Below are 25,479 nucleotides of genomic sequence, written 5' to 3'. Positions count from 1 at the left end.
CAGAGAGATCCCAATAAAACACGGATCTGTTGACGTGCGCGGGAAGACAGCGTTTGTGAGTGAAACACCTTGGGTGTTTTCAGACACCTTCAGAGAGAACATTCTTTTTGGTAAGACGTATATTAAAAAGAAATACGATCATGTCATCGAATTGTGTGATTTAGTGGATGACATTCGTCGATTGCCTAAAGGTGACCTTAGTATGATTGGTCAGCGGGGAGTAACCCTAAGTAGGGGTCAGCGGTCTCGTGTCAGTCTAGCACGCGCGGTGTACTCGGACGCGGATATCTTTCTTTTGGACGATCCTCTTAGCGCGGTGGACGCCCACGTGGGGCAGCATATATTTGACAAGTGCATCTGCGGTGAGCTGGGAAGCAAACTCCGGATTCTCGCGACTCATCAAGCACAACAATTGGCCCACGCTGATCACGTGATGATACTAGAAAAGGGTCGCGTTAAAACTCAGGGCGGCTATGATGAAATCAAGGAGAGCAGTGCGTTAAAGGAGATGATGGATGAGGCGAAGAGAACACGCTCTGAGGCGGGAAGTGGAGCGGAGCAGGACGCGGTCGAAACAAAGGGGAAGATAAGAGAGACTACAGGGCATAAGGACGTGGAAGAAGAAGCGGAGGACAGGGTCTTGGGTACGGTGACGTGGAAGTTGTATTGGCAGTACCTCCGCGCAAGTCTTTCTTCTCCCGTTATCTGTCTGATAATTGTCTTCTGGTTCATAGCTGAAGGTAAAATAATTCAGTGGTCATTCATGAATTTACTATATGTATAAGTGCAATATATGTTCCATCATGCGCAATAACGATCCATTATTCTTACAGCTGCTCGCGTTACTCCATACTGGTGGTTATCTATGATGTCACGCATGACGCGTGACCAACAGAGGAGTGGTGTGACACTTGGCGTTTACTGCGGTCTCATCTGCGCAGCCTTCTTATTCGTTTTCAGCAGAGCGGACATCTTTATCCTTTCTACAACCCGTGCATCTCTAAAACTTCACGACAGAATGACAGAGGCCGTAATCAAATGTCCTGTTTCTTTCTTCGACATGAATCCCGAAGGTCGGATCATGAATCGGTTCTCTAAGGATACCGGAAGCATGGACGGCTTACTGCCCGCCGGGCTGTACATTGCGTGTGTTATAATAAGTCAGTTTTTAGGGACGTTGGTCCTCACTGCAGTAGTAAACCTGTGGTTTGTCGTGGGAATCGTTCCGATACTGCTGGTTTTCTGGCTGCATGTGAGGTACGTAACTTTATATCGGTTCATTGTTGGCCAGAATTGGGTTATACAAACACGGACTCGAAGATATTGACAATCGTTGTATTCACCGTTTTCCACTTCAGTCAATTCAATGCCCTATGCGCAGTGACCCACACATGCAAAGGGCAGGAGGAACAGAGCGTGTACTAAATTATAGACAACGACATTACCTTTTGTTTTCCCTCAAATGCGTTTGATTGCGCGCGAAGTAGTAGCTCAGATAACGCAACGCAGCTTGACCGGGCTTTCTAGTACACACGGATAGCGCTTCGCAAAGCAAGTCGCATTTCAGCAAAATTAACCCTATTCAGACTAAAAGAGTCCCCCGTCCCCCTCCAGAAAAACGGCTATAACTTTTGAACAAGAGTGGCTAAGAGGATGAAAGTTGGTGACCTTTTCTAAAATGTATCTGTGGACATTTTGGTGGATCGCCATGTCGGTTTGACGTTAATGTTACCATGGCAACCAGTTTCTAAGACAAAGCTTTTTAAAAACTAAAAAGGGGTGAAGTTTAAGTACCTGAGCTGACTAAAACTTTTATGTAGTGGCAAGCGGGCGGGGTGATTTTTATCCCAGACTATCAACTGATTTCTTTATCGAATTGCACCGATAATTGAAATTTGTCATTTGCATTCAAATTGATAGTTTTACAGTTACTTTACATCTCCATCCTTTTACCGTTAATAGTGTGTTTTTCTAAGGAAATATGATGGCGAATCCAAGATGGCGGACCAAGATGGCGGATAATATTTTTTTTTTTTCATTTTTTTTTATAAGTTAGAGTCTATTCTTTAGATGATATATTTCAATAATGAAAGCCTTGTTCAAATAGTTTTGCCTCCTTTTCAAATGAAAGCCTTGTTCAAATAGTTTTGCCTCCTTTTCAAGTTATATTTGGCTCTAAATTTTATATTTTATACTCTAAGGGAACTATGGGTATTACTTGAAGAATTGTGACGTCACTTTTTATCCTACCACACCCGAATGTCAGTGTGCGGATCATTTGTAAGATCTTGAGATTTATGTAAGAATTTCTAGAGCGATAGACCAAATGATTCCAAAGATATAGAAATGGTTATCATCTGTTAATACATTTCATGACGTAACTATGACGTCATTAGTTGATATTAGCTAGTGTCGAAAGTGCGGAAAGCAATTCTTTTTTTTTGGTACATTCCATCCATAAGTTATTTCGATGACCTTACAGTTATGTAAATAATTTATACCACCCCTATTAAAAACATTTTACAGTCAAGAAAAAAACACCAAGATGACGTCAACATGACATCTTTATTTATTCGACGACACCCAAAACACAGCGTGACGATGTTTGTTTGATGGTGATCATTGTCTGTAGGTTTGATGATCATAACCTAAGCGGTTCAGGAAAAAGCCCCACCTATCCCCCCCCCCTCCCAGTCACAGACACACATCAATCAATGGCTGTCGTTTTTCTAAATGGTCTAAAAGAGCCTGGGGCGAGCGCACGGGAGCATATCAATATTTGGGTGACCTTAAATCTCGCTCGGCCAATCTCTTGGAGGCCTGGGTCTAAGGGCTTTTCAAGACTTGTGTGATAAAGATTTGACCAAACGATAAAGTTTTTTTGACACATTTTTGCCTCGAGTCTCAAATTGAAAGGAATCAGCATTTTTCACCATGTTTTATGTAGATCAGGGAGCGGGTAAACTTTAGCTCTTCTAAATATGGGCATCAATGCCCATATAAGGCAATGCATACGAAGGACAATATCCGTGGGGAATATGTTTGATATGACCTGTGATATTCTAAAACAATAGGGACTAGGCTCCATTTCCAAGATGGCTGCCAGCAAAATCGTAGTAAACACAAAACCTGCAAGTTTACAGGGAAATTCTCGACTTACAAAGTTCTAGAGCGATAAAAAGGGGAAAAACAGACTCCCAAATATGGTAATGACTAATAAGGAAATGACCGAACGAGCTAGAAAAACGACAGTTTTTAAAACAGGATTGGCTGATATAGATTAAAATAGCCCAGTCTGACTAGGGTCGGTTAAGGGTATTGGTACATATCCCGTTGCTTAGCGATTCGGCTGTTAGGCGCGCGCGTGATCATCCGGGAACCTCATACTTTTAGGCGGGATTGAATGGAGACTTACTGAGAGGTTGGTAAGCCTGTAAATTACCCCGTGGTGTTCACAGGACCTTTGAAGAAATTATTAAAATAAGAGAAGAAAAATAATAAAAATGTTGCGAAAATTTGATTATTTCGTTATTTGGAAGAATCGAAAATACCTTTGTAACCATGTAGGCACCCTCCCGAATAATGTTATAAAGCTACAGCTAAGAATATAGAATTTATAGAAATCCGTTTTGCAGTCATGTAAGGATGTCAACGCCGCAGGACGTCATTAAAATTTAGAGATTCATGAACAATGATGCCACGCCTAAATTAATTCCATTTCACCAATGTTTAACGGATTTATAAGGTCTTGAAGTTTTCCTAACAACTGCCCTCGGAGAAATGTCCCAACAACCTTAAGGGAATTTCGTTGTTTAGTATTTAGCTTATCAAACTTTGTTCTTTCTGCCTTGCTAACGACGTCCAACATAACCTGGTCCACATAATATTAACTAGTTAATCCAGCCGCAATGCGACTAAACTCACACAATCTGAAAAAAAGTTGTTTGTTTTAAAGATATTTGTCAGGATCACTATCATGGGTAACGGAGTTCTCTAACATCACATTCTCTTGATATGGTTGGATAGTTTGAAGTCAACACAGTTTTTACATATTCTAGATTCTACCTCCGGACCGCAAGGGACCTTCAAAGGCTAGAAAGCATCAAGAGTAGTCCAGTAATTGCACACGTGTCCGACACCATGGCGGGGTTAGAAAGCGTGCACTCTTTCCAAATGGAGGGCAGCTTTATGGATGCCCATATTAGGTTTGTATTATCCATTTTTTCTTAAACTATTAATCTCCTGACTTTATTTTTGTTCTTCGTATATTGTTCACTCATTTATCCTGTAACATATCTTCCACTGCTGCTCGCCATTACCGCATTTTGTGATAAACGTAAAACACCTTTAGTAGCGTGTTTAAACACAAACAATAATCATCTTTTAGGAACCAAATGAGCATACCCGCGCGTTCAAGCTCGTCTTGACCACAGGCCGATGGGCAAACTTGTACACAGACCTGATTGCCAGTTTCTTTGTTGCTGTTGTAGCAGTCGGATCTCAGCTGCTAAATCAGGACCCAGGTATGAAAAACGTCCACCAAAATATGTCCTGTCTGGCTAAAATAAATCAAGAAAACGTGCGATTTGGTTTGCGCAAATCAAGAGTTTAGTGCGCAAACTAGACTGTTTGTTTTCTTCAGGTGTCTCAGGTTTGCTACTTACCTGTGCTATACAATGCCTGGATTCCACGCAGTATGGTGTCAGGATGGCGACCGAAGTCGAGTGTCTTATGACATCAGTCGAAAGAATAATTTCTTACACAAAGCTGCCTTCAGAACCAGGCTACCATCGCCGGACCTTACCGCCAGAGGACTGGCCCGACCGAGGAGCGCTCAGCGTGCAGGACATGTCACTAGTGTACCATGAAGGTGGAGCCCGCGTCTTGGAGGGAATCAGCCTCGAAGTGCAACCCAAGGAGAAAGTCGGCATCGTAGGTCGCACCGGAGCGGGCAAGTCTAGTTTGGTAGCCGCACTATTTCGCATGCCGGAGCCCAAAGGACGAGTACTGATTGACGGAGTAGATTTGGGCACATTGGATATTCAAAGTGCGCGTAAAGCAATGGCAGTTATAACCCAAGAACCTGTTTTATTTTCTGGAACGCTTAAAAGAAACCTTGATCCTATGCAGCAATTCACAAATCAGGAAGTCTGGACGGCACTGGAAAATGTACAAATGATGAAATGTGTCAAACGTCTTCCTGGAAAACTGGAGTACCGTCTGGGTGAGTCTGGCAGTGGATTCAGTGTCGGAGAAAGACAGCTCTTGTGTCTTGCACGCGCATTACTTCAGAAGTCCAAGCTATTAGTACTCGACGAGGCCACAGCCAACGTGGATTACCGGACTGACCGGTTAGTGCAACAGGTTATACGAGATAAGTTTGCTGACGTCACTGTGCTGACCATCGCGCATCGAGTCAATACTATTATGGACTATGACAAGGTGGTTGTCATAGATACTGGTCGCGTGGTTGAGTACGGTGAGCCCGAGATACTTGCCAGAAAAAGTGATGGGTTCTTTGCGCATCTGGTTCGATCACACGATAAAAAGATGATGTCGGGCCTATAGAAGCAAGATCAAATTACGGGATATAAGACAATTTTACTCCGAAATGATGTCTTATTGTTAGTGTTGAAAATAAAAAACGTATTCCTACCTAAACTAGTTGTATATCCTACGCGTTACCTCGCCGCCTGGTAAATGAGTAACTCGACCACCTAACGGCGCGATTTTTCCCTTCCCCACTAGTAGGGGTAGAGTGTTACTCATTTACCAGGTGGCGGCGGTTACAAAGCGCGAACGAGGGAACGGGCAGGGAACATAAACAGACAAGTAGGAATTCGCGCACCGGCAAGTCTAGTGGTACAAGTCTAGTGTGTACAGTTTGCTAAGTGCATGGCTCTTCTATGGACTAGAAAAAGAACCAGTTTTCAGCGCCGTAACAGCTGATCATATGATCGCTGGTATAAAGCTGAAGATAAAGTATAACAGTGAAAATGTAACCAGTAGACTTCTACAGACTGTGGTAGAGGCAGAGACCATAAGAAGGAGATTGGACTGGACATTTGCACGCTCACTTTTCATTAGTGAAGATTAACCGGTAGACTTCTAGACTGTGGAGGCAGAAACCGTAAAGGCCTGGCTAAACATTCAAACATGCTTGTCGAACATTTCGCGCGCTCATGTTTATGAAAAATGTTTTTGTGTTTAGCCACCTCCCAAAAACATGCTCGCACGAGAGTTCGATTTCAATGTTTGACAAACATGTTTAAATGTTTAGCCCGGCCTTAAGAAGGAGATTGGAATGGACATTTGCAAGCTCACACAGCGGGGAGAACCAAATAGACGTGCAATTGGACGGAAATCAAGATTTGACAAAGCAATTTGGTGGAATACATGACCACCTGGTAATATAGGAAAATTAGGACGCAATGCCAAACAACCTAGAAAGAATACCTAAAATGCATTTTTTCATTATCATTAATGTTATAGTTAGTAAACAATCTGAAGCCAAACTTGGAACAAATAAATGTAGGCGACGGAAGAGAGGCACTGTCATATACTGACCGGGATACCTGTGTCAGGAAGTAGACCGCTGTAAATAGTGTAGGCTCAGGTGACACATGTTCTGAGGCGAACGGCCTGTCAAGTTGTTGTTGGTTTATTATGGAAAGTTCGTGTGCTAATTAAAGGATAACCAAGGTTATTATACGTGGCGACGAGAGAAAAACCGAAAATAAGTCAAGAAGAAGGCGCTAGTGGTAAATTGGGACCGAAGAAACCCGACGAAGGATCGAAAATCCGGTGAGTTTGTTCCATGAAATATGGCGACCGCAGCGTTGTATGGCAACCTCTTTGCTTTTGATGAGACCGAACACAATTGGACGGAGTTTATAGAAATATACGAACATTATTTTGCTGCAAACAAAATAACAGAAGACAAGTTCAAAGTGAGCATTTTGTGTGCCAACGTAGGCCCAAAAGCGTACCACATAATCAAAAGTTTGTGTTTACCGGAGAAACCGGCGGACAAAACATTTGAGTTTATCACCAAGGCAGTGAAACATCACTTTAAACCGAAGCTTTCCGAAGCGAGCGCGAGTCTTTACTTTAACTCGAGAATTAGGAGAAGTAATGAAAGTGTCATGATGTATGTTGCGGAACTCAGGAGATTAGCAGTTCCATGTAATTTCGGAGGATTTCTTAACCGAGCCATGAAGGACAGATTTATCGCTGGCATAAATGATGCAGAAATCCAACAGAAAATCTTATCCACACCAGATGGAGACCTAACATTCGATAAGGCTTTCCAGATCGCAGAGGCATATGAATCGGCACGCCGCAATGTTAGAGAAATGCAGAAAAGTGTTGCACAAGAGGAGCCCTCAGTAAACCAAGTGCACTACCCCCAAAGGCCTAAAGGGAAGGGAGGCCCCACTAGACAGAGGGGTAACTATGAAAACAAAAGGGGGCAGGTTAAGGGGTCCCAAAAGACACCCATGTCAGGAGACAAATCAGGGGGAGAATGTTACAGATGTGGAAATTCCCATGACCCACAATCATGCTGGTTTAAAGATCAGAATTGCTACAAATGTGGGAAGAAAGGCCATGCAAAAAGTGCATGCCGGTCCGGGGCTACCATTACCCATGTTGAAGAAGAAGTTTTCAGTGAAGATGAAGATAGTGAAGGGGGTCCCGAGGGAATGTATCACATTAGGAACCCAGGAAATAAAGTTCCACCAATCACTGTAAACCTAGAAGTAGACGGGAGGCCAATTGAGTTTGAAATAGATACAGGGTCACCCTATACCTTAATTTCGGAAGAAACCGCCAAAACTCTGCCAAGTTTCCACAAAATGAAGTCATCTGAGTTAGACCTAACTTCTTTTACAGGACACAAATTGAAAGTCCTGGGAACTATTGAGACTGTTGTCAGTTACCATGGCAACTCGTGCACCACCTCAGTTGTCGTTACAAATCACAAGAGGGTTAATCTTGCCGGGAGGGATGTAGTAGAGCAGCTTAGCGTGATAAGTGTAAACCACCTCAAGGAAACCCTGACCCTAGAGACTGTGCTTGAAAGGCACCCAGATATTTTTAGGGACGAATTGGGGAAGATGAAAGGCACGCAAGCTAAGATTATTGTTGACCCCAGCGCAAAGCCACTTTTCTACAAACCGCGCTCACTCCCATTTGCTATGAAGAGCAAGGTAATTGCAGAGATTGACCGACTCGTGGAACAGGATGTGATAGAGCCTATCAGACATTCAGACTGGGCAGCGCCGGTAGTCCCAGTACTGAAACCTAACGGTGAGATTAGACTGTGTGGGGACTATAAGGTCACTGTTAACAAGGTTTCCAAGGTCGAGCAGTACCCAATACCCACCTTGGAGGAGTTGACTGCTCAAATAGCAGGAGGAACTATCTATCATAAGCTTGATCTTTCTCATGCATATTCTCAGGTTGAACTTGACCCAGATAGCAGGAAGTTCACAACCATCAACACGGTGAAGGGTATGTTTCAGTATAAACGTCTGCCGTATGGAGTCGCCAGCGCCCCAGCGGCCTTCCAACGTGCCATAGAAGAACTGCTGCATGGAATACCTCAGGTAGCTGTATACCTAGACGATATCCTTGTGACAGGTGAGAGCACTGCGGAATCGCTTGAGAATTTAGAGAAGGTCCTAGCAAGGCTTGATGAGGCAGGACTGAGACTTAAGAGAGAGAAGTGTGTGTTTATGCAGGACAAGGTTGTATACCTGGGTCATCAGATTGACAAGACGGGCATATCTCCAGTCAAGGACAAGGTTGAGGCACTAGTTAAGGCCAAGACACCGGAGAACGTCACGGAACTGAAGGCATACCTAGGCCTATTGAATTACTACGGTAAATTCTTGAAGGGTCTGTCTCAGGTCCTTCACCCTCTGCACAAGCTCCTAGAGCATGGGGTGAAGTGGCACTGGGGACCAGAACAGCAAACATGTTTTGAACTAACCAAGAAGATGATTCTCTCAGCAGGACTTTTGGTACACTATGATACCGAAAGAGCACTAGTACTCCATTGTGACGCTTCCCAGTATGGCCTAGGCGCAGTCCTATCCCATATCATGGAGGATGGCTCCGAACGACCTATTGGGTTTGCAAGTCGCACCCTTAGCGATGCTGAGAAGAACTACAGCCAACTAGACAAGGAGGGAGCCGCCGTTGTCTTCGGGCTAAAGAAGTTCCACAAGTATGTGTTTGGTCGAGATTTTGATATAATCACGGACCACAAGCCATTACTGTCACTGTTCCATGAGGCGAAGCAGACACCGGTCATGGCATCGCCCAGAATTCAGCGATGGTCCATATTGATGAGGGCATACCAGTACCACATGAAGTACAGAGCAGGAAATCAGCATGCCAATGCAGACTGTATGTCCCGACTGCCTTTACCTGTGAAAGCGCGTACTGAAGACAGAGTATTGATGATAGAAGAGTTAGAAGACTGCTCTATCTTGACCTCAGAGCAGATCAGCCATTGGACAAGGAAAGATCCTGTACTCGCACATGTACATGAGTACCTGTTACGCGGATGGCCGACAGATGACACAGATCCAGCCCTTACACCCTATCGCAAGAGGAGAGACGAGTTAAGCGTCCAAGATGGGTGTATCTTATGGGGTGCGAGAGTTATAATTCCACCCGATGGTAGAGATCAAGTCAAGCGAGAGCTCCACTCTGCACATCCGGGCATCAATCGGATGAAGGCCTTGGCCAGGAGTTACGTTTGGTGGCCCGGAATGGATGAAGAGCTAGCAGAGATAGTGAGGAGATGTGATGTTTGCCAGGACCGGAGAAGAAACCCGCCATCAGCTCCATTGCACCCATGGGAATATCCCGATGGTCCCTGGAAGCGGATCCACCTAGACTACGGTGGGCCGGTCGAAGGTCACATGTTACTGGTTATAACTGATGCTTACTCCAAGTGGATTGAGACATACCTGATGAAGTCAACAACATCTCAAGCAACCATAGACAAGCTGCGTGAATGCTTCGCACGGAACGGTATTCCAGATGTTGTTGTATCGGATAATGGTCCTAACCTTATCTCGGAAGAACTGTCAACATTCTTCAGTAAGAACGGCATCCAGCACATCCCGGTTGCGCCACTACACCCATCCAGCAATGGGCAGGCAGAGCGAACCGTGCAGACAGTAAAGGAAGGGATAGAGAGAACGCCTGGAAGAGATTTGACGACAATACTGCAGAGATTCCTCTTCCAATACCGTGTTACACCTCACACGACAACCGGTCGTAGCCCAGCGGAACTGTTAAACGGCCGGAAGTTGAAAACAAGGTTTGACTTGTTACACCCTGCTCTCCGAGGTCGAGTCAGGGACAACCAGAGTAATATGAAGAGATATCACGATGGGAAGACACCACTGAGAGCATTTACAGCAGGGGACTTGGTAAGAGCCAAGAACTTTGGACATGGAGTCAGGTGGTTCAAAGGTAAAATCTCCAAGGTAACTGGTCCTCTTTCGTATGAAGTTGAGCTCATAGACGGTAGACTTGTGCGCAGACACATTGACCATTTGCTGAAGCGAGAGGCAGACACAGACGTCAATGAGAAGCCTAGGGGGAATTCTAATATCTCCTTAGGTCCAATGGAGCTGGCCGGTGTAGACACAGTTCCAATAGAAAGTCTGGTGCCACCGACATCCACCACCCCCATATGCGAGCCAGTTGCAGCGACACCAGACGATACTCAGTCAGTGCCTATTGCTACTACAGAGAGCCGCTATCCTACGAGAGTTCGACAAACCCCAAGTCATTTAAATGACTATGTTTTGTAAATAAGGTCCTTGTTGCAATACTTGTTGGGTTCACCAGGACTTGGACACATAGACACACATATCATTGGTGTACTGTAGTATGCTTTAGCTAGGAAGGAGGAAGTGTCATATACTGACCGGGATACCTGTGTCAGGAAGTAGACCGCTGTAAATAGTGTAGGCTCAGGTGACACATGTTCTGAGGCGAACGGCCTGTCAAGTTGTTGTTGGTTTATTATGGAAAGTTCGTGTGCTAATTAAAGGATAACCAAGGTTATTATAGGCACATACAACATTTATTACACCTCTTGCCCTTCCCTTCCCCCCCCAAAAAAAAAAAAAAAAAAACTCAAACATTAAACCCGAAATCGCGTTTTAATGTGATATTAGTAAAAATTGTACAACAATACTACGGTGAACTAGTATTCTCTGACATAAATATAATAATTGCTCTCTCTCTCTCTTTTGACCAACATAATCATCATATATTAATTTTTGTAATCATCTTCTACAGTAGTTTATTTTTTTAATTTTAATTTAAAATATTCAATATTCCAGAGATATTCCTTGTTAAGCAAAAAATGGTTGCTAACAGGTTTTCAACAGATCTAATATGATGACTAAATTTCTAGATGCCCGATAGATATATCCTGTTTCTGTAGAAAAAGTTTTCTAGGGCATGAACAGGGAAATGTGTCGAATGCTTAATGACTTTAGACTATTTACATATATCATCCATTAACGCACCTCAGCAGTAGATACAATTTTCCTAAGCAATCTTAACATTTCTAAATAAAACAAGTATTTTCTAACGCGCCTTTCGTTGTTGATGCTGTTTCATCTAACATATATAAATCGTCACTAATAATGAAAGAGTCTCAGCTGCAATTTTTTCATTCTAGCGAAATATAAAAAGAAAGTAACGTTTTCATCCATATAGGAAATCTGCTGCGATAATTTTGAATCAGAAAGGAGTGGCTGAAAAGGCTCTTTAAATATCGTTTGAATTGACTTTGATGTCGCATGGATATGCCGCATGGCATTGTTGGGAAAATACATTCCCTGGATGATTGTCTGGAAACAGTTTTTTGTTTTGTTTGTTGTATCAACACTTTCCGATATAGAACGAGCTTTTTAGTTAGCGACTTTAAGCAGAAGCGCAATGATCAGTAATGAGCGTGAGAAAATCTTAATATGCACTGATAAACTAATTGAATCACGTTATTGTTTCGATTTGTTTTACATTAGGATTCCTGCATTTAATATAAGGTTTAGAAATCGACCTAGAGGGCATTTTAGATGGCTGTATTCAGATAAGTTGAGGTACTTTTGCTATAAGAAAAAATCCATTGATAGGAAAATCGCCAATAATTCCCAGAAGATAACAGGAACGCATATTCGTTATCACGTTATAGTCGGATCTTAGCAGCTAATTAACATCCTTCAATAGAAAAGAAAAAAAAGGAGAAAATTGTGATAAAATGTAAGAGTTATAGAAGGCATATAAATATTACAGTTATACAGAAAATAGTCATATATACTCAGGCAAAGAGCTAAACTATCAGCTATTCTAGCTTTATTTTCTCTATATACAAAATATTCACGTACGCTAACACACGACAGCGCCCAATTCTACAATAATCAACTGCCACAAAAAGCAATTCCACAAAATTTATCATATACATGACCGAAAAATTCCTCATAGAAAAGGCATGGAATTGGACACAGTGGCTCAATGGTTGGGCGTGCCAGGGTAGCGATCCATGAGAGGGTCAAGGACCTCTATTATCCATTCCGGTATGTGGTCCCGTCGTAGCTTGTAAGAAGTGTAGGTGTTGCAGAAGACCAGGGTGCCAAGGAGTAGGAAGATGAGGAATAGGGTGGTGAAGATGATGCGGAGGGTGGCCAGAAAGAGGCGACCACAGGCACCGCGCATGTGCACCGGTCTAGGAGGGAACAAGGGAATTGGTGAGTATGGCACTGGTCTAGGAGGGAACAAGGGAAAGGGTGAGTATGGCACCGGCCTAGGAGGGAACAAGGGAATTGGTGAGTATGGCACCGGTCTAGGAGGGAACAAGGGAAAGGGTGAGTATGGCACTGGTCTAGGAGGGAACAAGGGAATTGGTGAGTATGACACCGGTCTAGCAGGGAGCAAGGGAATTGGTGAGTATGGCACTGGTCTAGCAGGGAACAAGGGAAAGGGTGAGTATGGCACTGGTCTAGCAGGGAACAAGGGAAAGGGTGAGTATGGCACCGGTCTAGCAGGGAACAAAGGAATTGGTGAGTATGGCACCGGTCTAGCAGGGAACAAGGGAATTGGTGAGTATGGCACTGGTCTAGGAGGTAACAAGGGAATTGGTGAGTATGGCACTGGTTTAGGAGGGAACAAGGGAATTGGTGAGTATGGCACTGGTCTAGCAGGGAACAAGGGAATTGGTGAGCATGGCACTAGTCTAGGAGGGAACAAGGGAAAGGGTGAGTATGGCACTGGTCTAGCAGGGAACAAGGGAATTGGTGAGCATGGCACTGGTCTAGCAGGGAACAAGGGAATTGGTGAGTATGGCACTGGTCTAGGAGGGAACAAGGGAATTGGTGAGTATGGCACTGGTCTAGGAGGGAACAAGGGAATTGGTGAGCATGGCACTGGTCTAGGAGGGAACAAGGGAAAGGGTGAGTATGGCACTGGTCTAGCAGGGAACAAGGGAATTGGTGAGTATGGCACCGGCTAAGGAGGGAACAAGGAAAGGGTGAGTATTGCACCGGTCTAGCAGGGAACAAGGGAATTGGTGAGTATGGCACTGGTCTAGGAGGGAACAAGGGAATTGGTGAGCATGGCACTGGTCTAGGAGGGAACAAGGGAATTGGTGAGTATGGCACTGGTCTAGGAGGGAACAAGGGAATTGGTGAGCATGGCACTGGTCTAGGAGGGAACAAGCGAATTGGTGAGCATGGCACTGGTCTAGGAGGGAACAAGGGAAAGGGTGAGTATGGCACTGGTCTAGGAGGTAACAAGGGAAAGTGTGAGTATGGCACTGGTCTAGCAGGGAACAAGGGAATTGGTGAGCATGGCACTGGTCTAGCAGGGAACAAGGGAATTGGTGAGTATGGCACTGGTCTAGGAGGGAACAAGGGAAAGGGTGAGTATGGCACTGGTCTAGCAGGGAACAAGGGAATTGGTGAGCATGGCACTGGTCTAGCAGGGAACAAGGGAATTGGTGAGTATGGCACTGGTCTAGGAGGGAACAGGGAAAGGGTGAGTATTGCACCGGTCTAGCAGGGAACAAGGGAATTGGTGAGTATGGCACTGGTCTAGGAGGGAACAAGGGAATTGGTGAGCATGGCACTGGTCTAGGAGGGAACAAGGGAATTGGTGAGTATGGCACTGGTCTAGGAGGGAACAAGGGAATTGGTGAGCATGGCACTGGTCTAGGAGGGAACAAGCGAATTGGTGAGCATGGCACTGGTCTAGGAGGGAACAAGGGAAAGGGTGAGTATGGCACTGGTCTAGGAGGTAACAAGGGAAAGTGTGAGTATGGCACTGGTCTAGCAGGGAACAAGGGAATTGGTGAGCATGGCACTGGTCTAGCAGGGAACAAGGGAATTGGTGAGTATGGCACTGGTCTAGGAGGGAACAAGGGAAAGGGTGAGTATGGCACTGGTCTAGCAGGGAACAAGGGAATTGGTGAGCATGGCACTGGTCTAGCAGGGAACAAGGGAATTGGTGAGTATGGCACTGGTCTAGGAGGGAACAGGGAATTGATGAGTATGGCACTGGTCTAGGAGGGAACAAGGGAATTGGTGAGCATGGCACTAGTCTAGGAGGGAACAAGGGAATTGGTGAGTATGGCACTGGTCTAGGAGGGAACAAGGGAATTGGTGAGCATGGCACTGGTCTAGGAGGGAACAAGGGAATTGGTGAGTATGGCACTGGTCTAGGAGGGAACAAGGGAAAGGGTGAGTATGGCACCGGTCTAGGAGGGAACAAGGGAATTGGTGAGCATGGCACTGGTCTAGGAGGGAACAAGGGAATTGGTGAGTATGGCACTGGTCTAGGAGGGAACAAGGGAAAGGGTGAGTATGGCACTGGTCTAGCAGGGAACAAGGGAATTGGTGAGCATGGCACCGGTCTAGCAGGGAACAAGGGAATTGGTGAGTATGGCACTGGTCTAGGAGGGAACAAGGGAAAGGGTGAGTATGGCACTGGTCTAGCAGGGAACAAGGGAATTGGTGAGCATGGCACTGGTCTAGCAGGGAACAAGGGAATTGGTGAGTATGGCACTGGTCTAGGAGGGAACAGGGAATTGGTGAGTATGGCACTGGTCTAGGAGGGAACAAGGGAATTGGTGAGCATGGCACTAGTCTAGGAGGGAACAAGGGAATTGGTGAGTATGGCACTGGTCTAGGAGGGAACAAGGGAATTGGTGAGCATGGCACTGGTCTAGGAGGGAACAAGGGAATTGGTGAGTATGGCACTGGTCTAGGAGGGAACAAGGGAATTGGTGAGTATGGCACCGGCTAAGGAGGGAACAAGGGAATTGGTGAGTATGGCACTGGTCTAGGAGGGAACAAGGGAATTGGTGAGTATGGCACTGGTCTAGCAGGGAACAAGGGAAAGGGTGAGTATGGCACTGGTCTAGGAGGGAACAAGGGAAAGGGTGAGTATGGCACTGGTCTTGGAGGGAACAAGGGAAAGGGTGAGTATGGCACCGGCTAAGGAGGGAACATTGATTGGATTTTATGCCGTGCTCCTGAGAGTTTTAGGATAACAGGAAAATATTAGAATAGCAAAACAACAGTTTACCTTTCATTTTCATATTTGTAGAAAATTGTACAAAGCAAATAAGAGAATCGAAAACACTGTTGGCATTTTATGCAGTCTTCGTGCGCTATGTACGCTATGTTAGGCCAGTGATCGCGATGAGTGGTCGCGAGAAGGGTTGGTAGTGTAAATGGACCTGTGTCCATTGCAAATCATTCAGCTTACCTGGGAGTGGGCTCCACTGGTTGACTGACAGCCTCCGTTTCTTCCACCCTCTCCCCCTCTGAAGAGCCTGCAGAGCTAGAAATACTCCCTTCCCTCTCCCTGCAGGGATCTTGATTGAGAGCTTCACCGTCTCCTTCATCAGAGTCTGTCTCTTGACTTCGCCACAGGGTTCCTGTGTCTATTGTTCTGCGCCGGAAGCTGTGCAAAACCTGTTTGGCGCGGACGGAAGTATTGTGGATGGCCATCATAAAATGAGCCAAGCTATTCTGCTTGCTCTCATCCGCAGATCCCTGAAAAAGAAAACAGTAAGGTTCAAAAAAAAAAAAAAAAGTAACAAAAAAGTATAGTGCATATGTCTGGAGCTAGGCTTCACATCCCATTTGTGGTAATTTTCCTGCACTGTATTCATTAAATCGCGATTATTATCTCTTCTAGGACAAGTTGAAAACATAAAAAAATAACCTACCGTTTCGTCGACAGAGGCACTTTTCTCCCGACCATACCCTCCTAAGAAAGGAAAATATTACAGGCATCAGTAATAAAAACAATTTAGCTGAATAGGCTTTTGTCCCAGAGTCCATGAGGGCGAGAAGAAAAATAATTTTAGTCAAATCATACAAGTAAGTCAATTTGTATTTGGCTTTCATATCCTGTAGTTACCGCTACTGATAGGCTATACCTTATAGTCTACTAGTTGAACGACCAATCGGAATGCAACACTAATGAAAGACCATCTTACGTGATCTGAGTAATAATATACAGTAGAGTATTGAGTTTGTGTGAAGTGAGCGCTCCCCTGTGTGTCGTTGTTTACAACAAATACACGGGGGGAGTAGATTATGCAGACCAAAAGCGCAACGACTACTGAATCCCGATAAAGTCCCGACGCTGGTACCGCTATCTCGCCTTTTTTTCTGATGGAGACAGCAGCTGTGAATGCCTTCATTCTATATCAAAACTCCAGAAGCCACAACAAAATATCACAGCTCGATTTCCGCCTGGAACTCATCGAGCAATTGATCGCTAACTTCTCGTCACGAAAGAGAAAGCGTGCCGCAGACGAGATGGAAGCCTCAGGGGAATCGCACTTTCCAGTAAAAGTAACGATAAATCGGTGTGTTAACTGTGCCGAGAGAAATGAGAGGAAGAGATCAACCTGGGACTGCGCTACATGCAAGGTTACGCTGTGCGTTGGGTGCTTCGAACCATACCACATCAAGTAGCAGTGAACCAATGCGACAATGGCGCGCGAAGTTCAAATACATGAACAGAACATTGCTTGTAAATATGTCATTTACCGCAACTTATATAGCTTGAATAACCAGTTTTAGGAGACCATTGATTGACCAATTCAACATTGTAACATATATCATTTAAATGTTCGTATTTTAAGCATTGAGAGATGTTTTATTGAGATATGATGTAAATATTTTATCAATTTTCATGCTTATGCCCAATTTCAAAGATTTTTCGTGAGCGCTATGCACATTGCATTTTGCTTGTAAGTTCTAAAATGTAATTGTTGCTTATCTAAGTCAAAGTGTAATTTTTCTTGTAGCATTTCAAGCAAGATAAATATATTAAAATGCCAATTGCCTTGACCATGTTGTTATTTTAATGCTGTCAGCCATTTTGGCCTAGGCACAGGACCCACCCCTAGAATTTGATACCTAGGCTATAAAGGAATACGTTTGTGTGCGTGGGCGGTAGGGATGCTTACCAATTCTAGTAGGGCCGTTTTGGGTCGGTGCAGACACGTTTGAGTCGGAGTCATCTGGCAGTAAGGATTCTTTTTTCCTGAGAAAAAAATTATGTACAGGGTATCAAAAAGTGGACAACAACTGATTTTTATAGCTGACTGGTAGAAATATAGCTTAAGTATGGATATACAAGTTTGACATGGTATGTTTACGCCTCTGTAAAAACAAAGTAGTTTTGCTGACGTTTCAAGCATTAGCCCCTCGCCGCAGCCTTTTTTCTCCCATATTTCACCACGCCTACGAACAGCACCTAGAAATTCTACAGCCTGTAAGTCTATCTTGCCATACCATTTAAAAAAAGGAGATCTTTATCAGATTAGTTCGGTAAGATACCTTCAGATCTATTTTATTTTTTGCACCAGGAGTCTAGCTACGCATCCCACTCTAACAACACTATTTTACAGGCATATATCAAATTTATTCGCATATTTAAAATACAAAAGGGCGATATGAGAAATCCTAACACTTTTCTGTAAGAGCTAGAAAGAGTGAAACTCTCATCAACTCTCAGCTTTGTTTAATTAAAAATTACTTGCGTCACCATACCTAAACTCGTTAAGGTCTTGACTGGCGCGCTCCAAGTGTCTACTGACATTCTCGGCATGGCAAATCATCACCTCTAGCCCGCCTGACATCCGCGATTCCTGCATAAAAACACCGACGTGGGTTAGTCCTTCACGGTACATGTCTATGTAGTCTGGGTGAGTCGATCACAGTCCTTGTCTATGAAGCCTGGGTCAGTCTATCACAGTACATGTTATACAGCCTGGGTCAGCCGATCACAGTACATGTATATGTAGCCTGGGTTAGTCCATCACAGTTGATGTATATATAGCCTGGGTCGGCCGGTCACAGTACATGTATATGTAGCCTGGGTCAGTCCATCACAGTACATGTATATGTAGCCTGGGTCAGTCCATCACAGTACATGTAATACAGCCTGGGTCAGCCTAACACAGTACATATATATGTAGCCTGGGTTAGTCCATCACAGTACATGTATATATAGCCTGGGTTAGTCCTCCACAGTACATGTAGTAGTCTGGGTCAGTCGATCATAGTACATGTCTATGTAACCTGGGTCAGTCCATCACAGTACATGTAGCCTGGGTCAGTCCATCACAGTACATGTATATGAAGCCCTGGTCATTCCATCACACTACATGTTTATGTAGCCTGGGTTAGTCCATCACAGTACATGTATATTTAGCCTGGGTCAGTACATCGCAGCACATGTATATGTAGCCTGGGTAAGTCGAGCACAGTCCTTGCCTAAGTAGTCTTCTGGGTCAGTCGAACACAGTCCTTGTCTGCAATATCAATCAATCAATAAAAATATCCTGTACCTGTTGTACACTGCCATGCTGCTGAGCCAGCGATGATACCCGCTGACAAGAGCTGCGCAATACTTCTATCTGGGTCAACAGTGTAACTACCACGTTCTGAAGTAAAAAGACATGTAGAAAATGTAATAATACAGCTAAATTTACACATCATTAGCGATGATGTCTAAAAGTAAAAACGTTCACGTCTGAGAGGTTGGGGGCATTTTTTTACGGTAACTCGCAAGAATTTTTTGTTTGTCACCTAGCAACATCACCCCCTAGCAACACCTTGATTCATAGTGTGGTTTGGCTCGATTTCCAGCTCGTCTCTGTGAGCCCGCAGTACGTGCTCCCATCAACGGCTAGGTCACTGGTCTGACCATTTGTCTCGAGATCGATATTCAGCCAATCAGGAAAGAGCCTGGTTGGTTTTCATGCGGAAGACCGCTAACCATTAGCAAGGCTCAAGTAAACCGCTTTTCGCCTTGAACGCGACCGGCTAGAAGAATCTGTATTAAACACGCTTCGGATAGAGAGTCTCATATATTCCCTGTCAATGGCTTTGAATTATCTTTTACATGGAAAGGATATGCTCAGCCTACAGGATTGTAAATTTGCTCGGGTTTACACAAACTCCTGGTCAACGACGCGACGGCAGTAGGATAACAATGAGAACGATCGAAATTATGTGCGGATCAGCGAGTAAATCACACTTCCCGGCCTCGGTAGGATGGGGAAAATGCTTGAGAGTTTGGCAAAATCCTCATTTATTACTTGAATATTATCGGAGCTTGTAGAGGCAAAGCAAACTAGGTCTTATACATTTTGACGCGCCAGTGTGTGATCGCTAATATCGATTCGCACTTTTCTCTTACTTTGTACATTTGAGCGAGCTCGGCCGGGCTGTGAAACGCTGATTTTGCACAAAGTCTATGCCCTTGTGCATTCCTTTGCCTTTTCGAGTGTTTATGAGTGTTTTATAGCAGAAATAAATGCGAAGAAGTTGCATAAAAGCGGAAGTGACGTCACGGACAAGCGAGTTTGACCATTGGTCCAGCCGTTAGTAGGGCCGATGTTAGGCCTAGCGACGGCTGGGAATAGAGCCTATAGTACGGTGGTATGGTCGCATTGTAAGATATACTATCATTGACTTGTTATAGTGGTGGAGCATGTTTAGTTGAGGGCAAGGTGATCACGGTAGCGCGCGTCGCACTACAAGACACACTATTATTGGCTGTGGTTATACTTAGTTAATTAAATGAGGTAGAGAGGGAGTATAAAATACCTGCAGCTCTTTTGTCCGAACATACTTTTCTTCATAGCGCTGTGAAAAAAAAAAAGGTTTATTTGTCGTTTCGAAGTATGCAACTAAGTGTAAAACGTGCAGCAGAAGAACAAAAAAAGTGTTCATATTAGTCTAGGTCTGAAAGCTGAAGCCTTGAAAGAAAATTCATCCAAACAATCATACAGCAATCCCTTCAGTCGTTTTTCTTTAGGAAAGACGCTTCATCAGCTGTCACTACCTTAAGTAAGTCGGTCATGTGCTGGAATTCCTGGTCCATGTTACTCTCAGCCACAGCTCGATTGCGCTCCTATGGAATGATAATGAGAAGACATTGACTCTTAGTCCTTTAAGTAAAACAGCAATAAGAACAGTACTAGAAGCGGCAACAGTATCAATAACAACAAGAACAGCCGAAGTAGCAGCAGCAGCCGCTGCAACAACAACAACAGTAGTAGCAACAACACCAACAGTAGCAGCAACAATAATAGTAGCAGCAACAACACCAACAGTAGCAGCAACAATAATAGTAGCAGCAGCAACACCAACAGTAGCAGCAACAACACCAACAGTAGCAGCAACAATAATAGTAGCAGCAACAACACCAACAGTAGCAGCAACAACACCAACAGTAGCAGCAACAACACCAACAGTAGCAGCAACAACACCAACAGTAGCAGCAACAATAATAGTAGCAGCAACAACACCAACAGTAGCAGCAACAACACCAACAGTAGCAGCAACAACACCAACAGTAGCAGCAACAACACCAACAGTAGCAGCAACAACACCAACAGTAGCAGCAACAATAACAGTAGCAGCAACAACAGCAACACCTAGATTGTCTGTGCTCTACCTGGACCCTGAGTCTCTTCTCTAACGTCATCTGGTCTGTTTGAAATGCAAGCACAAGCGCTCTGAAGTGCTTCTGGGAAGTGGAAAGAAACAACGAAGGCATTAACGGAGGCTTTGAATCAACCCAGAGTTCAAAAGGGAAACCAATACAGTGGAAGCCCGTAGATGACAGTCATAGTTTTTATAAAATATTGGTAGACAAATTATGAGAAAAAAATTTAACCAAGATAGAGTTGTATGTCTCGTTTATCAAGTTCAATTGAAAACGTGAGAATAGCTTCGCCAAATTAGCCGATGGAAATAGGTGCTTTCTCGTGCCTTTTATCTTGCTCGGATGACAAATGGAGCTAAAAAGGTCCTTTTATAAAAAAATCTCAAAAAGACGAAAAAAGAGGAGGAGCTGGAGAAGGAGCTCAAAAAGTCTTTGTAAGGAAATTAAAGTTAGTTAGCGGTGATTTCGAGTTATCCGCGAAGAAACGACCCAAAAACTCTTGGGAGGTTTAGGAAAAAAATCTAAAGGTTCAGGATAACAAGGAGTTTGTGTTATGCAGTCTCTCGCGTTCTTTCCCTCAGTTCCTTTCAATCAAAATACTTACTTCAACTTCTCTTTCGCTTGGTGCCGGCCTGCAACAACAGTAAAAAAAAATAAACATTTTAGAGCTTTAATCATATTGAGCAAGCGACGGATAAAAGTCCTGTTACTAGGAAGTAAAAATTTTCATTTGTATCCGGTGTATTTTGAGAGGTATGGAATAAGCAAAAGGTGTCAGTATCCCACTTAGACAGGACTGACATATATTTTTTTAAATCTCTTAAGTAATCTGTATTAACGCAATGTGTGGTTCCTGAAAAGTCTCAATCCCATTAAGGGGATCGAAGTTCCATGGCAAATTTCTCCAGAGGGGGAGGTAGGTGAGGCTGAGAATGCCTCTGTGAAATATCCTCCGAAGGAGGGTGGGGGCTGTATCACCCATAAATGTAATAACACCCATAAATGTTATAACAACCAGGCAGGTCTTTTCTGGAAACATAAATTATACACTAGTTTCACGCTACCGTACCGTACGTGCAAGGAGACTCCATCCACGAAGTTGCCGCTGTTGGCGGAGCTGTCTAATGAATCCGGGTAGTCCTCGTCGTGCTTAAAGCTCACTGCCAACTTCTTCTTCCATAGGCTCAACATTTTAGGATGTCTGGGAGCGTCGCTTTCGTTGGAATCACCAGCTGCCTTTTCTCGCCCGCTGATACTCTCAAGCGCCTACAGCCCAAAATAAAGTACAGTAATCATTACCGTTATAATACCTTCTGAGATCAGATAGGTACAAGAAGAATACTTATTAGCATCTTATACTCTAAGGTAATATCAACGTATAAGAATACTAATTACCCTTTATATCTACAGTGAGATCGGTATGACAATACTCGTTACTTCATATATTCTGAAATCACCTGAAATGATCACATTCTTCCATTGTCATTGTTTTTAACCGCTATCATTTTGTTGATAATAATTTATAAATTACGCCTTCATTACCTTCATATATTCTGAAGTCAGATCGGTCTGCGACCCTGTCTCGTGTACTGTTCTGTACACTCCACTCTCCGCCGAGTAGTAGGGGCTCTGGGCAGAGCGTTCAGGGCTTTGGGACGACACAGACGAGTAGGGAGGGGAGGGGAGCCCTTTTGTGGCACGGAGGGAGGGAGGGTGAGTGGATCCTTCTGCAGAGCTGTCATCGAGATCGCTACGAGGTTTACCATCCGGCGATGCACGGACCGCAGACTGAAAAAAAATAAAATAACAATTAATAACTAAACAAACAAACAAACAAACAAACAAACAAACAAACAAACTAACAAACTAACAAACTAATATACCAATTACCCCCGCCTCTGTGTAGGCGCACCTTTGTTATATTTTCATCCTGTATTACAAGATTAATCATGAAATGATGAGTAGGGCGTAGCCTGTAACTCATGGCAAAGAGGAACGGGGTGATAACTCACCCTGGGCGTGTAATTAAAGTGCCGGCTTACCTCTGGGGGTAGAAGACCCTGTACTGCAAGTATGTAGTCCTGCAGACGTGACCTCAGGGTGTGGCCTGTCACTCGTGGCGAAGAGGAACGGGGTGATTGCTTAGCCTTGTTAAGCTCACTCTCAGTTATGGGGATCATATCCATGATTTCCTGCATCTCGTTGCTGTGCTTCGTGACAGACAAATGAAGGGACTCCTGTAATAACAAACGGGAAAGGATCTCAAACGATCTTGATAGGCAGCAGAAAGAAGGCGCGATCTTAATATGTAAGTAAGAGTGACTCACAGTATCTCTTAGGCTGCTGTGCGCTATGTGAGTAAAAACGACCCAAACACTTCTAAGGCCGTTTTGCGATATTTCTCTGTGGGTAAGAGTGCCTCTAAGTACTTCTTAGACCGTTGTTTGTTCTCTATGAGTAGTTGCTTTTAACTTCCCCGTCCAATATTGTCACCAATGAGCATAGTGTGCTAAGAGTGATTCATAGTATCTCTAAGGCCACCGTGGGTCTTTATACGAACGTAGCTGGTTCTAGCATACCCTCTCTATATTGTAACAAGTATGCTAGCCTGTGGTGCGCTCTTTCTCAGTAAGCAAACGGTTGCAACACACCCTCTATATATTATATCATCAATAGGGAAAAGGGAGCTATCTGTGCCTGGCGGTGGTACGCTCTTTCTCTGTCAGCAAATGGTTCTAACATAAACTCTATATATTAAATTACCAATAAGGAAAAGGGAGCTAACTGTACCTGGCGGTGGTACGCTCTTTCTCTGTCAGCAAATGGTTCTAACATAAACTCTATATATTATATTACCAATAAGGAAAAGGGAGCTAACTGTACCTGGCGGTGGTACGCTCTTTCTCTGTCAGCAAATGGTTCTAACATAACCTCTATATATTATATCATCAATAGGGAAAAGGGAGCTATCTGTACCTGGCGGTGGTACGCTCTTTCTCTGTCAGCAAATGGTTCTAACATAAACTCTATATATTATATCATCAATAGGGAAAAGGGAGCTATCTGTACCTGGCGGTGGTACGCTCTTTCTCTGTCAGCAAATGGTTCTAACATAACCTCTATATATTATATCATCAATAGGGAAAAGGGAGCTATCTGTACCTGGCGGTGGTACGCTCTTTCTCTGTCAGCAAATGGTTCTAACATAAACTCTATATATTATATCATCAATAGGGAAAAGGGAGCTATCTGTACCTGGCGGTGGTACGCTCTTTCTCGGTCAGCAAATGGTTCTAACATAACCTCTATATATTATATTACCAATAAGGAAAAGGGAGCTTACTGTACCTCTAAGGCAATAGTACGCTCTTTCTCTGTCAGCAAATGGTTCTAACATAACCTCTATATATTATATAACCAATAAGGAAAAGGGAGCTTACTGGACCTCTAAGGCAATAGTACGCTCTTTCTCTGTCAGCAAATGGTTCTAACATAACCTCTATATATTATATTACCAATAAGGAAAAGGGAGCTTACTGTACCTCTAAGGCAATAGTACGCTCTTTCTCTGTCAGCAAATGGTTCTAACATAACCTCTATATATTATATTACCAATAAGGAAAAGGGAGCTAACTGTACCTGGCGGTGGTACGCTCTTTCTCGGTCAGCAAATGGTTCTAACATAACCTCTATATATTATATTACCAATAAGGAAAAGGGAGCTTTGTACCTCTAAGGCGGTGGTACGCTCTTTCTCTGTCAGCAAATGGTTGGACAATCTCTTTAGCTCTTCTTCAAGCTCTTTTATCCTCACTGAAAATACCAAACAAAAAGTACAACAATCAACGGACTTGAACCTGGATCTGACATATGTGACAATGCTGCTTTTAATATTGCAGTTTCATTATAAAAAAAAAGCTTTGCCTTTATGAAAATACACTGCAATATACGTTTTAACTGTTGTCTAGAAATTCCTCATGAGTAAAGCGGATCTAGTTCACAACTGAGATGAGCGTCTCATCTACATCTCATAGCCTACAAAAACCATGGGTCACGCAAGCCTACGAAACCATGGGTCACGCATGCCCTACAAAACCATACGTCACGCAAGCCTACGAAATTTTGGGCCACGCAACAATACACAATACAATACAATAATTTATTTTCCGTCGATGACCATGCGTCACGCAAGCCTACGGAAGCATGCATCACGCAAGCCTACGAAGCCATGCATCACGCAAGCCTACGGAACCATGCGTCACGTAAGCCTACGGAAGCATGCATCACGCAAGCCTACGGAAGCATGCATCACCGACATGACGGAAAAACATGACGTGACGCTTCAAATAAGCTCATTTCAGATCTAATAAGGCGGAAAATTTCTCTAAGTACTTAGTGATTAATAACAAACAAAATATGAAGTGCGACTTTTTTTAAATTGATGCGACTTTTTGTAAAGTGTCA

The 25,479-nt window shown here is 43.8% G+C and overlaps 4 protein-coding genes across 8 annotated transcripts in view; 3 read left to right on the top strand and 1 right to left on the bottom strand.

Annotated features, from left to right (window-relative positions):
• LOC116618547 (ATP-binding cassette sub-family C member 4) overlaps positions 1-4,784 on the top strand; it is an 11,856-nt gene extending 7,072 nt beyond the window's left edge. For all 5 annotated transcript variants that reach the window (XM_048722507.1, XM_048722508.1, XM_048722505.1 and 2 more), the window contains 5 exons: positions 1-740; positions 834-1,257; positions 4,059-4,205; positions 4,388-4,523; positions 4,643-4,784. The exon at positions 1-740 is cut by the window's left edge and continues 543 nt beyond it. In XM_048722507.1, the coding sequence (XP_048578464.1) occupies positions 1-740; positions 834-1,257; positions 4,059-4,205; positions 4,388-4,427 (1,351 nt within the window). In that variant the 3' untranslated portion in view covers positions 4,428-4,523; positions 4,643-4,784. The remainder of the gene's footprint in view (positions 741-833; positions 1,258-4,058; positions 4,206-4,387; positions 4,524-4,642) is intronic.
• LOC5512956 (ATP-binding cassette sub-family C member 4-like) lies at positions 4,708-5,568 on the top strand. The gene has a single exon (XM_032382372.2). It carries the CDS (start codon positions 4,708-4,710, stop codon positions 5,566-5,568), a length of 861 nt encoding a protein of 286 aa, XP_032238263.1.
• Positions 5,569-6,824: 1,256 nt separating this feature from the next.
• On the top strand, positions 6,825-10,838 carry LOC125560616 (uncharacterized protein K02A2.6-like). The gene has a single exon (XM_048722420.1). It carries the CDS (start codon positions 6,825-6,827, stop codon positions 10,836-10,838), a length of 4,014 nt encoding a protein of 1,337 aa, XP_048578377.1.
• A 335-nt stretch (positions 10,839-11,173) lies between these two features.
• The window catches only part of LOC5512957 (inositol 1,4,5-triphosphate receptor associated 2), a 44,377-nt gene continuing 30,071 nt past the window's right edge, over positions 11,174-25,479 (bottom strand). The window contains exons 26-39 of the mRNA XM_048722504.1: positions 24,746-24,828; positions 23,058-23,252; positions 22,558-22,803; positions 22,085-22,281; positions 21,620-21,647; positions 21,025-21,096; positions 20,410-20,478; positions 20,172-20,210; positions 18,908-19,003; positions 18,108-18,205; positions 17,522-17,598; positions 16,268-16,308; positions 15,802-16,091; positions 11,174-12,763 (exon numbers count right to left, since the gene is read on the bottom strand). Of these exons, the coding sequence (XP_048578461.1) occupies positions 12,550-12,763; positions 15,802-16,091; positions 16,268-16,308; positions 17,522-17,598; positions 18,108-18,205; positions 18,908-19,003; positions 20,172-20,210; positions 20,410-20,478; positions 21,025-21,096; positions 21,620-21,647; positions 22,085-22,281; positions 22,558-22,803; positions 23,058-23,252; positions 24,746-24,828 (1,745 nt within the window). The 3' untranslated portion in view covers positions 11,174-12,549. The remainder of the gene's footprint in view (positions 12,764-15,801; positions 16,092-16,267; positions 16,309-17,521; positions 17,599-18,107; positions 18,206-18,907; positions 19,004-20,171; positions 20,211-20,409; positions 20,479-21,024; positions 21,097-21,619; positions 21,648-22,084; positions 22,282-22,557; positions 22,804-23,057; positions 23,253-24,745; positions 24,829-25,479) is intronic.

Source organism: Nematostella vectensis, chromosome 15 (assembly GCF_932526225.1).
Source record: "Nematostella vectensis chromosome 15, jaNemVect1.1, whole genome shotgun sequence".
Taxonomy (NCBI): domain Eukaryota; kingdom Metazoa; phylum Cnidaria; class Anthozoa; order Actiniaria; family Edwardsiidae; genus Nematostella; species Nematostella vectensis.
This window is presented reverse-complemented; position numbering and strand designations above follow the sequence as displayed.

Bases quoted from the DNA above. Each gene is read 5' to 3' on its own strand.
- LOC5512956 (XM_032382372.2), top strand. From the start codon at position 4,708: ATGGCGACCGAAGTCGAGTGTCTTATGACATCAGTCGAAAGAATAATT.
- LOC125560616 (XM_048722420.1), top strand. From the start codon at position 6,825: ATGGCGACCGCAGCGTTGTATGGCAACCTCTTTGCTTTTGATGAGACC.